Source organism: Cervus canadensis, chromosome X (assembly GCF_019320065.1).
Source record: "Cervus canadensis isolate Bull #8, Minnesota chromosome X, ASM1932006v1, whole genome shotgun sequence".
NCBI classification, from domain to species: Eukaryota; Metazoa; Chordata; class Mammalia; order Artiodactyla; family Cervidae; genus Cervus; species Cervus canadensis.
Window position 1 is genome coordinate 112,626,062 of NC_057419.1, and position 14,473 is coordinate 112,640,534.

A 14,473-nucleotide genomic window follows, 5' to 3' on the forward strand; every position below is an offset into this window, starting at 1 on the left:
GAATGTTCATTGCAGCACTATTCACAATAGTCAAAAGGTAGAAACAGCTCAAATGTCCATTAACTGATACACAGATAAGCAAAATGTGGTATATCCATACAATGAAATACTATTCAGTCATGAAAAGGGATGAAGTACTGACACATATCACAACATAGATGAACCTTGGAAACACAATGCTAAGTGAAAGAAGCCAGTCACAAAAGATGACATAGTATATGATTCCATTTATACAAAATGTTCAGAATAGGTCAATTTAATATATTTGAGGCAAAAAATAGATTAATGATTACTTAAGGCTAAGGAGTGGGGACATGGGATGTGGGATAATGGGCTGTTAGCTAAAGGGTTTCTTTTTTAGGTCATGAAAATATTCTAAAATTGAGCATGGTGATGGTTGCACATATCTGTGAATATACTCAAATCAGTTGAATTGTACACTAAATGGGTGTATGGCATGTAGTAAGTAAGTGTTAGTCGCTAAGTCGTGCCTAACTCTTTGTGACCCCATGGACTGCAGCCCACCAGGCTCCTCTCTCCATGAGATTTTCCAGGCAAGGATACTGGAGTGAGTTGCCATTTCCTTCTCCAAGAGATCTTCCCAACCCAGGGGTCGAACCTGGGTCTCCTGCACTGCAGGCCGATTCTTTACTGACTGAGCTACATATAGAATACATCTCAATAAAGCTACATAAATAAAAACAGTATGTTCTACAGACAGTGATGTGTCAGTAAAGGTTTAACATCTGGCTTTCAGAGAAATAAAGTCCTGATTTGTAGTGTTTGATGATTTCCATGGTAAAAATACTCCCTTGGCCAATTTCAAGTGACCAATGTGATGTCAGTCAACATGGAGTTGTGAGGAGTTGTGTGGCAGCACACCATTATAAAGTATTTGCACTATACATATACAATGGGCATAGATAATCATGGATAATAGTAAAAGGTGATGAAATAATTAGGAAGTGATGTGTTTTGAGTATTTATTACCTTTTTTGAGTGTAATTCATTTAACTGTACACTTATGCAATTTAATTTTTAACCATCACTTGCAAAATTCCTGATAACACAACAGACCAGTACACCAGCTCTCACGAGCCAGTACAGATTGTCTCTAGACTGTCTCTACCACACTGTACCACAGAACACTCTTTCTGAAGACTTTCACATGTGCAGCTTCCAGAAAACTGCCACCTTTTGCATTCCTCTGGGCAAAAACTCTAAAAATTATATGGTCATTACAGTTTGACTTGAAGAGGTTGCTTTCTCCCCTCTAATGCTGATATCTGAGCATGGCAGAAATATTTTCCTAAATGTGGAAACATAATCCTACTTTCTATCAACTCAATTTTAAGGTACTTTGGCCACATCTCTACAGCCAACAAGCAATACTAACAGTTCAAGGAATGCACCAGAACATACTCTAGGAACCACCTCTGTCTCTAGCTGACCCACAGGCTCTGCAGCTCCCTTCTGATTCTTAACACCATCAAACTCTGTTTTTTTTTTAATCAAATTTCCAAGTCTTAATTCAGTGAAAAGTAAAATATAAATTTGCCTTTGGAAACTCCACAGACCCTAACATTTCATGCAGAGACAGGGGAGGTTTGAAGTGTTTGGTACTTTGAATATCCAATATTTACCAACCCTACATCAGTTTTAACCACCCAAGTCCTCCACTCACGTGTCATAAAACAGAGTAGGCCGTTTCAGTGTTCCTGGCACCTGACATGGCACCAAAGTTAGGCTGTGAAACTCTAGAGCCTTTGGACAACTTGATTCAAGAAGAGTTAGGTGTGGTTACAAAGATGAGAGGATTTAAATCTTTCCGGCCCTGAGGATGACAGTAAGCAAAGCAGCTATGGAGAGTGGGTTCTGTAGTTATCCATATGCTATTGGGGTGGCTTAGAGCAAATTATTTAGATTCTCTGAGCTTCAGTTTTCTCATCTACAAAATAACGAATATTAACAATACCCACCTCATTAGATTGTTGGAGAATTACATGAGATAAGGTGTATAAAGTTCCTCATGTATAAGTGAGGAACTTTAAAAAGGAAGTTTTAAAAAGTTGCTTAGGATAGGGAAGCAAAATCATGTCTCTGCTAAGCATCTGGGCTATAAATTCAGAGTCAGTCCTAAATTCAAATTCAAGCCCTGCCTGTTTCTGAGTGACTCTGAGTAAGCCACAGCTTCTGTCTAAGCCTTTGGTTCCCCATATATAAAACGAGGTAAATGATAGCACAGTGCTCATTAAATGAGCTGGGAGAGGTCAAGTGCTAGGTACACTGTTAAATCCTCAGTAAATGAGAGCTGCTATACTGCCATGAGGGGATGTACACAATTCTGCAAGCATTTGGAAAGAGCTCACATCGTGTTCCCATCACAGAGGGATAAAGGGGCGAGAACACTGATAATCAAACACAAGGGTATGCTGATGAGAGCCAAGACGGGGTACTGGGAGCCCTGATGATTCCCTCAGAGGAAGGTGAGTGTTCTAATGCTGGAGGTGGAATCCTGAACACCAAACCATTTGCTTTGGGTTTTTTTCCCCTGGGGACTTATATTTACATACAGTTTTATTTAGGTATAATACATTTAGATAAAACTGCAAAAATCTAAACAGTACAATTTGATGAGTTTTGAGACAGGAGTACACCACAAATCATCACCACCACCATCAAGATAGAGAACATTTGTGTCATCTGTAAAAGATTCTTCATACCCTTCCCTCTCTCTTCCCCCATCTCAACACAACCACTGATCTGCTTTATGGCACTTAGTTGCATTTCTGGAATTTTACATAGTAAGGAATCCATATAGTATGTATTCTCTTTGAGTGGTTTCTTTCACTCAGCATAATTATTGTGAGATTCAGCCATGCTGTTGTATACAGCAACACTTTGTTCTCTTTTCAGCTAAGTAGTCATCACCACACTCAACTTTAGAATATTTTCTTAACCTCAACGTGTGAATTCACCTGTTGATAGATACTGAAGTTGTTTCCAGTTTGCATCTTACAAATAAAGGTTCTATAAACGTTCATGTACATCTTTACACGGACAAATGCTTTCATTTCTTTTAGGAATGGAAAAGCTAAGTCGTATGTTCAGTGTACATTAAATTTTTTTAAACCAGCCAAACTCTTTATCAATGTGGCTGTTTTATTTTACATTCCAAAAGCAGTGTATCAAAGTTATTGTTTCTCCAAATATCCTCGCCAATTATATGGCAAGGATTTATGGAGAAACAGTAAGTATTGTGAAGTGCCTTGGTATGGTTTTCATGTTTCCTGTGCTAGAGTTTTGTTGAGGTTCTTAGATCTGTGGGTTTATAGTTTTTATTTTTGGGAAGGTTTCAGTGATTATCTCTTCAAATAACACTTCTGTCTTCCTAACTTCTTCTGGGACTCCACTTACACTTATTTTAGGCAACTTGAAATTGTCCCACAGCTCACTGTTTCTCTACTTATATTTTTTCTCTTCATTTTGGACAGCTTCTATTTCTATGTCTTCAAGTTCACTAAACTTTTCTGCTGCAGTATCTAATGTGCTAATAATGTCATCTATTGTATATCTCAGACATTATATTCTTCATCACCAGAAGTAAGATTTAATCTATTTTCTATCTTCTCTGTCTCTCCTTGACATGCCTACACTTCCCTCTACCTTCTTAAACATACAAAATACATGTTTTAAGTCTCTTTACTTTTTGTTGTCCAATTTCATCATCCATGTCTACTTCTATTTAAGAATTTTTCTTATTATGGGTTGTATTTTCCTGTTTTGCATGCCTTATAATGTTTTATTAGATTTCAAACTTTGCAAATTTTACCTTCTTGTGTGATAGAGAATTTTGTACTCCTTTAAATATTTCTGAGCCTTGCTTTAAGTTGCAGTAAAGATACTTGAAAACAGTTCAACTCTCTTAAAGCTTGCTTTCAAGCTTTGCTACATGGAACCAGAACAAACTTTACACCAAGGTTAACTTGGCTCCACTGCTGAGGTAGTCCTCTCTGAGTACTCAGTCTAATGCCCTGAATATGACGAGTTTCTTCTCTCTGGCTGTTAGGAAACTGAGCTATTCCCAGTCCTGTGTGAGCTCTAGAAATCACTCCACCTACTCTTTTGGAATCAGGTCTCCAGAGCTCTCTCTCTGGGAAGCTCCTCTCTGAAACATCCCTTGCAAATTCTAGCCATCCTTACCTACCTTCCTGAATTCTGACCTCTGTCTTCTCAGCTTAGGCAGACTTCTAGGCTCAGCCTGGGTTCCCAACTGGTAAACTTTCTCTAGGTAGTAAACTAGGGCAATTGTAGGGCTCATCTCATTTGTTTCCCTTTCCTTGACAATCACTGTCCTGCACATCCTATTTTCCAACATGGGACAACCATTATTTCACATGTTTTGCCCACTTTTTCAGTTAGTTAAGAAGGAAGGATAAATCCAGCCCCTGTTACTCATCTATGGCCAGAGGCAGAGGTCCAGTTTTCAGTTCTTAAATAGTTGAGGTGGATTAGTTTGGGGATTTTTAATAACATTAAGATATAAAATAGATGGAATCGGTCAAAACCAGACAGAATCCTTGGAGATTACCTAACACTACCCCCACTTCATTTGGTGGATTAACAGAACTGAGATCAGAGAGGGGAGGGTATCTTCCCAAAGTCACACACCTAATTCTAGCCACAGAATTAGGACTAGAAATCAGGTCTCCTGCTCTTTATTTTTATTCCATCTGGTTATTTTCTGTTGATTTTTTTCTTCCAAACCATTTTATTTGGATAGATACAGCTTGGAAATCTAGACCTTCTGTCCTGCCCAAGCCCACTGAGTGGGAAAAATTAGCTCACACCCAGAGGGTATTTAATTTCATGTGATTTTTGCAATCACAATCCCTAAGGTTGGCCTAAAGTGAATACCAGAGCAGCTCATAGCACTGAAAAACTTAAAATACCCCCATGGGTAGGCACTCTAGAACAAAACCATATATTTTTCCCCATTGACTTATTATGAACTCACTATGCAGGAAAGAGTGTGACTTAGAATTTAGATTGGCTAATTTAGTCATTTCACCACCTATGGGAACCATGTATCCTACAGAAAGAAGCCATTATCACTGCAACTGCATTTGTCTTCCCACAATTTTAGCTATTCATCTGGATTCAAAAACTCTTTCTGGGCTTGGTCTCTGGGAGCTTTTCTTTCTGTCCTGCCTCTTGACTCTTCCAAGAAGCAGCCTAGGATATTCTCCTGCTTTGGAGTCAGAACAGGTTTTACATCTCAGCTCCAAAACTTACTTGCTGTGTGACCTTGGGTAAAGTTACTTAACCTCTCTGTAAGGACAGGGAGGGTATTGGCATATATTGATTCTAATGTTCATTTCCCTTTGCATTTTAGCACCTTTGAAATCAAGATGCATATTGCCAGCAGTGGTGTGATGGTTAAATTTGCAGTTTTTTATTCTTAATAGTATACGATGTCTTGGATTCTAAAAACCCTGTATTAATCTCTAACATGCAGAGTTTCCTCAAGGATTAAATAGGATAAAGCAAGCATACATACAGTTTGGCAAGTGGTAGGTGCTGAAGGACTCCTGCACTCTCACTGTTACTGGAACCAATATCTGAGTGGGTCCTGGGCCTCTGACTTCCCTCACCTGGCAGCTGGTACATCCATCGGGGCAGTCTGATGAGGTGAACAAGTCTGGGAAGACCGGGCTGGCACACTGCTGGCTGGTGTTGCAACTTGTGATTGTCATCAGGCCCTAGAGGCTTTCTAGTAGCTTCCTGCCCTCCAGTTCTGCTTCATTAACACCACTAGCCTGATCTTACCTCTGCTGCTAAGGTGACTTCTGGTGCCATCATCCCAGACTCTCCCTGTCTCATCCCAAAGAACCTCCACAGAATCTAACAAAGCTTGTCAGTCGAAGGGCTCTCCCAAGGCCATTGGAATCAGACCCTGCAGGGCCTGAAGCCAGATCCACATTCCCCAAGGCCCCCCACATACCTCGAGTTGGGATGCTGATACTTGCATGCCTTTGAAATTCAAGGACACCAACTCTGCTCCCGCCTGGAGGGAAAAAAAGAAGAAATAGACACCTGAGGATTAACAACCCTCCAACAACTCCCCGTACAGAAAAGTGGCTTATATTTATTCCTCAGGGCTTCCCCACCTTTTGTACTGTCTCCTGTAGGCAGACTGACTTTGGGTGCAGAGGCCTCACGCACTCAAGCTCTGCCATCATGTCCCTTGGCACTAAGGAGTGTAGCTGCTGATTCCATGAGCCCACCTCTCTGAGGCACTTACTTCTGACATGTACCGAGAGGTTTTCTCCCTGTGCCCTGCTGGATCCCAGCAGTCCAGGAAACTCTCAGGACCACGGTGAAAAAGAAGAAAGAGCAGGACAGACTAGACTAGCCTTTGTCTCTGGTCATTTCTCCCAGCTTGACAGTCTCCCAAGTGATTCTAAAATATGGAGTCTGAGTGAACAACCACAGGACAGTTCATGCCACCCAGGATTCTGCACCATGGCCAGTGTGAGACTGGGAATTCATAATTGTGAGCGACTATCATGGAAACTGTCTCTAAGAAAAACAACCACATTTATACCATTTAAACTTCGGAAGATAAAAACAGGCCTAGCCACACACCCTCCCCCCAAAAAAGACAAGAAATCTACAGCAAATGATAGGACTTGAAATCCAAAGAACATCCTGGGGCCTGATTCTACACTTGCCTTGTATCCCTACCCAAAGGCATGGGGTGCAGTGGAGGGTGGGGTGGATCTCCATCCATCCCATCAATCAACTCAGAATCTTGTATCATCCTAGACCCTCCCAAGCACCTCCCTGTCCTTATCCCTCTCCACTGCCAACTTTGCCTGTCTGGGGGTTTATGCTCAGCCCCCTCGTTGTGACCTGTTGAGACTGTCTTATCTCCTGCCACAGCCTTCTTTGTGCTTTCTCCCCATTCAAAGTCTTGCCCCCTCCACTCCCAACCCCAGCTTTGTTTCTAGGAGACCCTAGAAAAACAGAACTCTTCCCACATGGCCCTGCACAGAAACCATCAATGAAAACTGAAAATTGTTTTTAAATAATATATAATCTTATCATACACTGGATGATAACTTATAACACATCCACCTTCATATTCTGAATTCATGTATAAAAAATGTATAGGCCATTTTAAACAAAAGTATCTAGGGGACTTCCCTGGCAGTCCAGTGTTTAAGACACTGCACTTCCACTGCAGGGGGAACAGGTTTGATCCCTGGTCAGGGAACTAAGATCCCGCAAGCAGCTGTGGCACAACCAAAACAAAAAGAGTATCTAATTTTATACTCTGATTTTTTTCACTTATTAAAACTTCAAAAAAAAACAATGAACAATAATGGCAGAATACTTAAGATTGCATGGTGAGAACAACGGGGAGTTATATGATGATTCTCATCATATTTGTGCATGTTTGAAACTGTGCATAATAAAACATATCCTCAACAGCTCTCCACGGATCTCAGGATCAAGTCCAAACCGGCATTCAGGGCCCATTAGGATTTGCCTCCACTCCATTTTTCTGGCTCACCTGCTGGCATTCACCATGCTGCAGCCTCTCTTGGCACCCAGCTCTCTGCTGCAGCCCTGTTTGCCCATGCATCTCCTTCTAAAAGAACACATTCTCCCCGTCTGTCATGCCCAGAAGATATCTCATCACTCCTTGGAAACCAGATGAAAACAACCCCTCCTCTGGACCACCTTCCTGGACACGACTCTCTCTTCTGGGAGGCAGAGGGAGTTACAGTCTGGTGTTTGCCTGCCTGGTAAAGAGCAAACAATCCATGTGCACGTGTTTGGAAGAGGCCCAGAAAGTCTTAGTTAATACTGAAGTGAAAGTCGCCCGGTCATGTCCCACTCTTTGGGATCCCATAGACTGACTATATAGTCCATGGAATTCTCCAGGCCAGAATACTGGAGTGGGTAGCCTTTCCCTTCTCCAGGAGATCTTCCCAACCCAGGGATCGAACCCAGGTCTCCCACATTGCAGGCGGGTTCTTCACCAACTGAGCTACTAGGGAAGCCCCTAGTTAACAAAGCAGGTACATTTACTTGAACTTCTGGCAAGTTGGGTAATCTCCGGCTTCTGCTTCTGTCTCTATAAAAATGAAGATAATAGCAGCACTTATCTCACAAGGCTGGGGTGAGGATTCGGGGGTATTCTCTGTGTAAACAGTTTTCCCACAGTACCTGGGGGTGGGTGGACCAACAGACTGACTTACAGACAGACTTCAGTCAAATACCAGAGTGGATAATTGAGCAGCTCCTCTTAGAGGAAATGCTCCCAAGGCCTACAGGAAAGGAACTGCTCTTTAGCTCTTGCTGGGAGCTAGAGCAAATTGTGGCAAATCGGTGATATCAGAGTCACTTCCTCTGAGTCCCAGGGAGGTTCATACTTGAGGGAGGGTGGGAGTGAGGCTGGGGGAGGGTCTTCCAAGGTCGAGGCCCCAGGCCCCGGCCAGCTTTCTGCTTCTCTTCGGAAGACGCGTGCCATATCTGGGGCCTGACCCTAGACCGAAATCCGGGGAGGCTAGTCGGCAGGAAAACCAGCCCCGGTGACGCTCCCCAGTCTGTGAGTCTCCAGTGAGCTCGGACCGCCCGGGGCGCCGATGCGGGGTGAGCGGCGCTAAGCGGGCCCGACGCAGTGCCCCCCGCCCGCCTGCTCCTCCGGACGCCCGCGGCCTCGTGCGTCAGCGGCGCGGGCGGGCGCGGGGGGGAGGGGGGCGCCGCAAGGTGAGGGCCCCGCGCCGCCTTAAGACGCCGCGCGCCCCCGCCGCCGCTCAGAGCTCGCAGCGCGCCGCGCCAGCCGGACGTGCGGGCTCGGGCGCCCGGGCTCTCGCAGCTCGCGCCGCTGGGTTCCAGCTAGCGGCCGCCGGCGCCTCTGGAGGCCGCCCGGTCGAGCGCGCCGCGTCCCGAGGGACCGGCACGCAGCTCCCGCGGCGCGACGCCTCCGGCAGCAACAGGTAAGCGGCCCCAGCCCTGCTCCCTGCGCCCAGCTGGACCCCCGCGCTCTGGCGCTCCGGACGCCGCGTCCGCCGCGGCCGGACGGCGACTGCGCTGCCCCGCGTGGGGTCCCCCCGCCCCAACCCCCGGCGCGGCCCCTTCTCAGCCAGTCCCTCGCCCTCGCTTTTTCACTCGCACTTTCCCTCGTCCCCCGCCCCTATCGTCTCGATGTGTTCTCATTCTTTCTCACATTCTCTGCTTCCCATCCTTTTAAAAAAATTTTCTCACTGTTTCCCCCTGTCTCTTGCCCTGTCTCGCCTTCTTCTGTCTCTCTCTCATTGGCTCATTCATTGACTCTAGGTCTCTTTTCTCTATCATTCTCTCTGTCTCTGGGTGGCTCTCATTCTGTCTCTCATCTTTTTCTGTCTCTGTCTCTTGATGTTTTCTTATTCTCTTTCTCTGTCTGCGTCTCAATCTCTTGCACTCTCTCTCTCAGACTTCTCCCCCACCACCTCGGCCTCTTCCCCGGCTCTCCCCAGCTCACCCATCCCTCCACCCGCCACCGCCGAGGTCAGGAGGCCAGGTGGGCTGGAGAATGCAGACAGGATGCCGAATTGGAGGGGTGGGGGCGTCCGCAGTAGGCATCCCCCCTGCATCCAGCCGCTAAGGAGCTGTGAGAAACTGGGAGCTTTATCCGCCAGAGCCCGCGGCGGCCAAGGCGGCAGCTGGTTTCCATGGTAAAATAAAGTCGACAGAGAGCTAGAGATCAGAGACAGAGATCCAGCCAGAGATAAACCGAGGTGAGAGATCATCGGAGAAGGATGGTAAAAGAGACTGCACACACACTCAAACATACCAAAAAAAAAAAAAAAAAGTGTTTCACGAGAGTCCCAGAGAAGAGAGTGAGAGACAGAGAAGCCGACTCCCTTTAAGTGCACGCGCTGGAAAGAGTCTGAGTAACGCAGAGGCAGAGATAGTCAGGAGACACGGAGTAGATCCTGAGGGACACGGGCAGATAGTGATAAGGAGAGAACTTAAGGCGCGGGGAAGGCAGAAGCTGCAGGGGGTAAACAGGGAGAGACACCGAGGGGAGAGGATCCGAGAAATGCAGAGCAAGAGCAGCGAGAGATGGAGGACGCTGAGAGATAGAACCGAGAGAGAGACACGGTGACAGGAGAGCTGGAGAGGTGAGGAGATGGTCAGAGACACACATTCAGCGAGTGATACTGAACAGGTGCACCGGGGACCCACGGAGATTGTCAGGGAAATAGACTGTGGGAGAGAAGTGGGGAGACCAGACAGCATCAGGGGAAGACGCAGAAGCGCACGCACCAGCGAGCGACAGAGACAGTGACTGGCAGAGACACAGAAACGGGAGGGCATCAGAAAAAGACGGAAGGAGAGACAGGGACGAAACCCAGAGAAAGACGGCGAGACGCAGAGGCGCGTCTCTGCGCGCAGAGGCGCGCACACAGCCACGGAGAAAGTGCGCTGGCGAAAGCAGACTCCGAGAGAAACTGAGGCGGAGAAGCTGACCGCGAGTAGGCGGGCGAGAGGGGAGCAACAGAAACGGAGGTGAGAGAAGGACAGACTGGCAGAGGACAGACAGCGCGCACGTGCTGGCGAGGGTCTGAGAAATAGGGACAGACCCCAGAGTGAGAGACAAGGGTGAGACAGTCAGAGAAAACCGGTAACGCACGCGCGCGCGCGCACACGCACACGCGAGATACAGGGAAAGTGCGCTAATTAGAGACTTTGGGGAGAAAAAGACAAGTGTACACAAGTAAACAAGCAGGGATGGAGCGCGCACGCACGCATGCGCTAGCGGGAGAGCCCGGGGAGAGATCTCTGGAGAAACCCAAACTGCGAGACCCCCAGAGAGTGTGGGAGACCCACGCGCCAGCTGGAGACAGCTGTGGGAGGGGGTGTCTCGGAAACCCCCCAAAAGAGGGAGAGGCAGAGAGACCCAAAGAGACGGATTTAGAGAAACTGCCCGGACGCGGGGGAGAGACGGGGGGGCCACGCGCGCGGGGTCCCCGGGGCTGGGGTCCTGCAGCGCTGCTGCCCAGCGTGGAAGCGTCCACCCCACCCCCGCGCCCCAAGCAGGGGGACTAACCCAGCCCGCGTTTCTTTCGTCCCCAGCCTAGACGCTGAGTGTTCCGTGCGCCCCTTCGCCGCCCGCCGGGGCCGGCCCGGCGCCCGCACCTGTCGCCCTCCTGCCCCTGCCGCCATGGCGTCCACCTGCACCAACAGCACGCGCGAAAACAACAGCAGCCACGCGTGCATGCCCCTCTCCAAAATGCCCATCAGCCTAGCGCACGGCATCATCCGCTCGAGCGTTCTGCTCATCTTCCTCACCGCCTCCTTCGTGGGCAACATCGTGCTGGCGTTTGTGCTGCAGCGCAAGCCTCAGCTGCTGCAGGTGACCAACCGCTTCATCTTTAACCTCCTCGTCACTGACCTGCTGCAGATCTCGCTCGTGGCCCCCTGGGTGGTGGCCACCTCCGTACCCATCTTCTGGCCCCTTAACAGCCATTTCTGCACTGCCCTGGTTAGCCTCACTCACCTGTTCGCCTTTGCCAGCGTCAACACCATCGTGGTGGTGTCTGTGGATCGCTACCTGTCCATCATCCACCCTCTCTCCTACCCGGCGAAGATGACCCCACGCCGGGGCTACCTGCTCCTCTATGGCACCTGGATCGTGGCCATCCTGCAGAGCACGCCCCCACTCTATGGCTGGGGCCAGGCTGCCTTCGATGAGCGCAACGCCCTCTGCTCCATGATCTGGGGGGCCAGCCCCAGCTACACAGTGGTCAGCGTCGTGTCCTTCATCGTCATCCCGCTGATTGTCATGATTGCCTGCTACTCTGTGGTGTTCGGGGCTGCCCGCCGGCAGCACGCGCTGCTCTACAACGTCAAGAGCCACAGCTTGGAAGTGCGAGCCAAGGACCGGGTGGAGAATGAGAACGAAGAGGGCGGCAAGAAGGATGAGTTCCAGAGTGAGAGTGAGCTCCACGGCCAGGATGAAGGTGAGGTCAAGGCCAAGGAGGCCAGCGTGGAAGCCAAGGAGGGCAGCAGGAAGGCCAAAAAAGGGAGCGTGGAGACTGGTGAGGGGAGCGTGGAGGCCACTGGCAGTGAAGAGGTCAGAGAAAGCAACTCTTTGGTGGTCAAAGGCAGCACCAAAATTCAGAGCAGCAGGAAGGCAGACAAGGGCCGCCTCGAAGTCACCCAGTGCAACATTGACCTGGGTGAAGACGACCTAGAGTTTGGTGAGGATAACCTTCATTTCAGCGAGGATGACATCGAGGCGGTGAACATTCCAGAGAGTCTCCCAGCCAGTCGTCGAAACAGCAATGGTGACCCCCCTCTGCCCAGGTGCTACCAGTGCAAAGCTGCTAAAGTGATCTTCCTCATCATCTTCTCCTACGTGCTGTCCCTGGGGCCCTACTGCTTTCTAGCGGTCCTGGCCGTGTGGGTGGATGTCCAAACCAAGGTACCCCAGTGGGTGATCACCATAATTATCTGGCTTTTCTTCCTGCAGTGCTGCATCCACCCCTACGTCTATGGCTACATGCACAAGACCATCAAGAAGGAGATCCAGGATATGCTGAAGAAGTTCTTCTGCAAGGAGAAGCCCCCCAAAGAAAACAGCCACCCAGACCTGCCCGGAACCGAAGCCGGCACTGAGGGTGGAACTGAAGGCAAGATCGTCCCTTCTTATGATTCTGCCACTTCGCCTTGAAGTTGGTTCTAAGGTAAACCTTGAACTGTTCACAGAATACCGGAGCAGCTTTCTCTTAAATGGACCATCCACAATCGCGTTAATGCCAACCCATACCATTCCAGGCAAAGGTTCTGCACACACCCCTCTCACCACAAGGTAGATACATATATGGAAGAGGTAGGAACTGGGGTCTTCCCTAAAAAGCGTGCCCCTCAAAGAATGAACTTGAGGATTCTGACTGAAATTTCTCTCCCCCACCAAAAAAAAGTTATTAGGCTCTAAATTTCTTAAAGCAACAAGGGCTATCCAGTTTGGACACGTGCTTGGTATTATGTCTGTCTCCCCAGAGCTACCATCTATCAGTTTTTGCTCTGAGGGAAAAGGAAGATGATGCTGGTGAACTTAAGGACTTGTGAGCTCATGGGAAGGGCTCCAGCGTATATTCAACTGAAAGAAAAGCAATGGACTAAGTCATTCATGGAGCCCAGGAAGCAGAACCTGACCGACTGATCAACGTATTAGCCAAATTCCAGACTGAAGAGCCCCCACAGTCTGGTGCAAAGACTATTACAGAAACTAAGGGCACTGTGTAGTCAAAAGACCAAGGTTTCTGTATCCTCCAAAGGGATCCAGAAAAGTGAAAGAGGATAATAGAGGATGTTTGAAATGGGAAGCTAGTCCAACGGAGAAGTTAGGAAAATCACACATCTGTGGGGCTAAACAGTTGACTTTTTTCTATAAAATCCTGGGTTTGGGCATGGGCGGAGGCCACAATTGTTTTATGCAAATGGAAAATTGTCTGTTGACACTGAACTATTTTCTGTCTCCTATTTGAATAATATTGGGACAGAAATCACCACTGTTTTACAATTTTCCCTTTGTGATTGAATTGAGATGCTCATGAGAATCCTCCAAAGCACCTCTGCCAGTCACTTGTCCTACAAAACTCAAACTGCCAATCAAGAGAGATATGCCCACTAGAAATGTCTTTTGTGTCCCTGAGATCATAAACAAGACATATGATCTCCACATGGGGTAAAAGTAAAGCAGGATAAATGTTTTCCTTCGTCCAGGCACACCCATGATTCTTTTCTACCTATTACCATCTCTGAAACCTATAAGGTCTCCACAGATGTAGCAGAGAAAAGTAAGAGTTGGAAATAACAGAGAGGATGCTTTTTCAATACCCAGACTATTACCTGACCTGTTCCAGACAATGCTAAATCGAAGCATTCAGGTCAGACTTATCCTCATTATTTCTGTCGAAGTATATCACTTTGGGAAAACCTTTACAATATCTAAATCATCCTTAGGGTCAATACAGAGGAAATTTCAAATCCCAAGCCCTGAAATCACTTTGAGTGGGTATATACTTGTGTATTTCTGAGGGCACAGACCATGTTGACATGACCAAATAACATGGAACCAAAAAATGGTCAAGACAGTGTTTTGATCCTCCTGAAGATCACATTAAAGCAACTCTGTGATCAAGTGTTCAGGCAGAAATCCAATGTTAATATGGGTGGAGGGAGAGGAAAGAGTATTTCATGGAAAAAATGGTTGATCAGGTGGTATATATAAAGATGGCTATATTCAGGGTTTAGTCTCATTCTTGTGTGATGACCATGTCTGTATTAGAACTGAAATTTCTTTCATTTAAAAGCCAAGCTCACTTATATTTTATCTCTTCCTCCTGACAGATTCCAGCATGAGCATCTCAAGGGGGAAGAGGTAAACAGCAGTCAGTGTATCTGGGCT

The 14,473-nt window shown here is 47.5% G+C and overlaps 1 protein-coding gene across 1 annotated transcript; it reads left to right on the forward strand.

The window, feature by feature from the left end:
* The first annotated feature begins 11,221 nt into the window (after positions 1-11,221).
* GPR101 (G protein-coupled receptor 101) lies at positions 11,222-12,733 on the forward strand. Its single transcript, XM_043457829.1, has one exon. The coding sequence runs from the start codon at positions 11,222-11,224 to the stop codon at positions 12,731-12,733; it is 1,512 nt and encodes a 503-aa protein (XP_043313764.1).
* Positions 12,734-14,473: the final 1,740 nt, after the last annotated feature.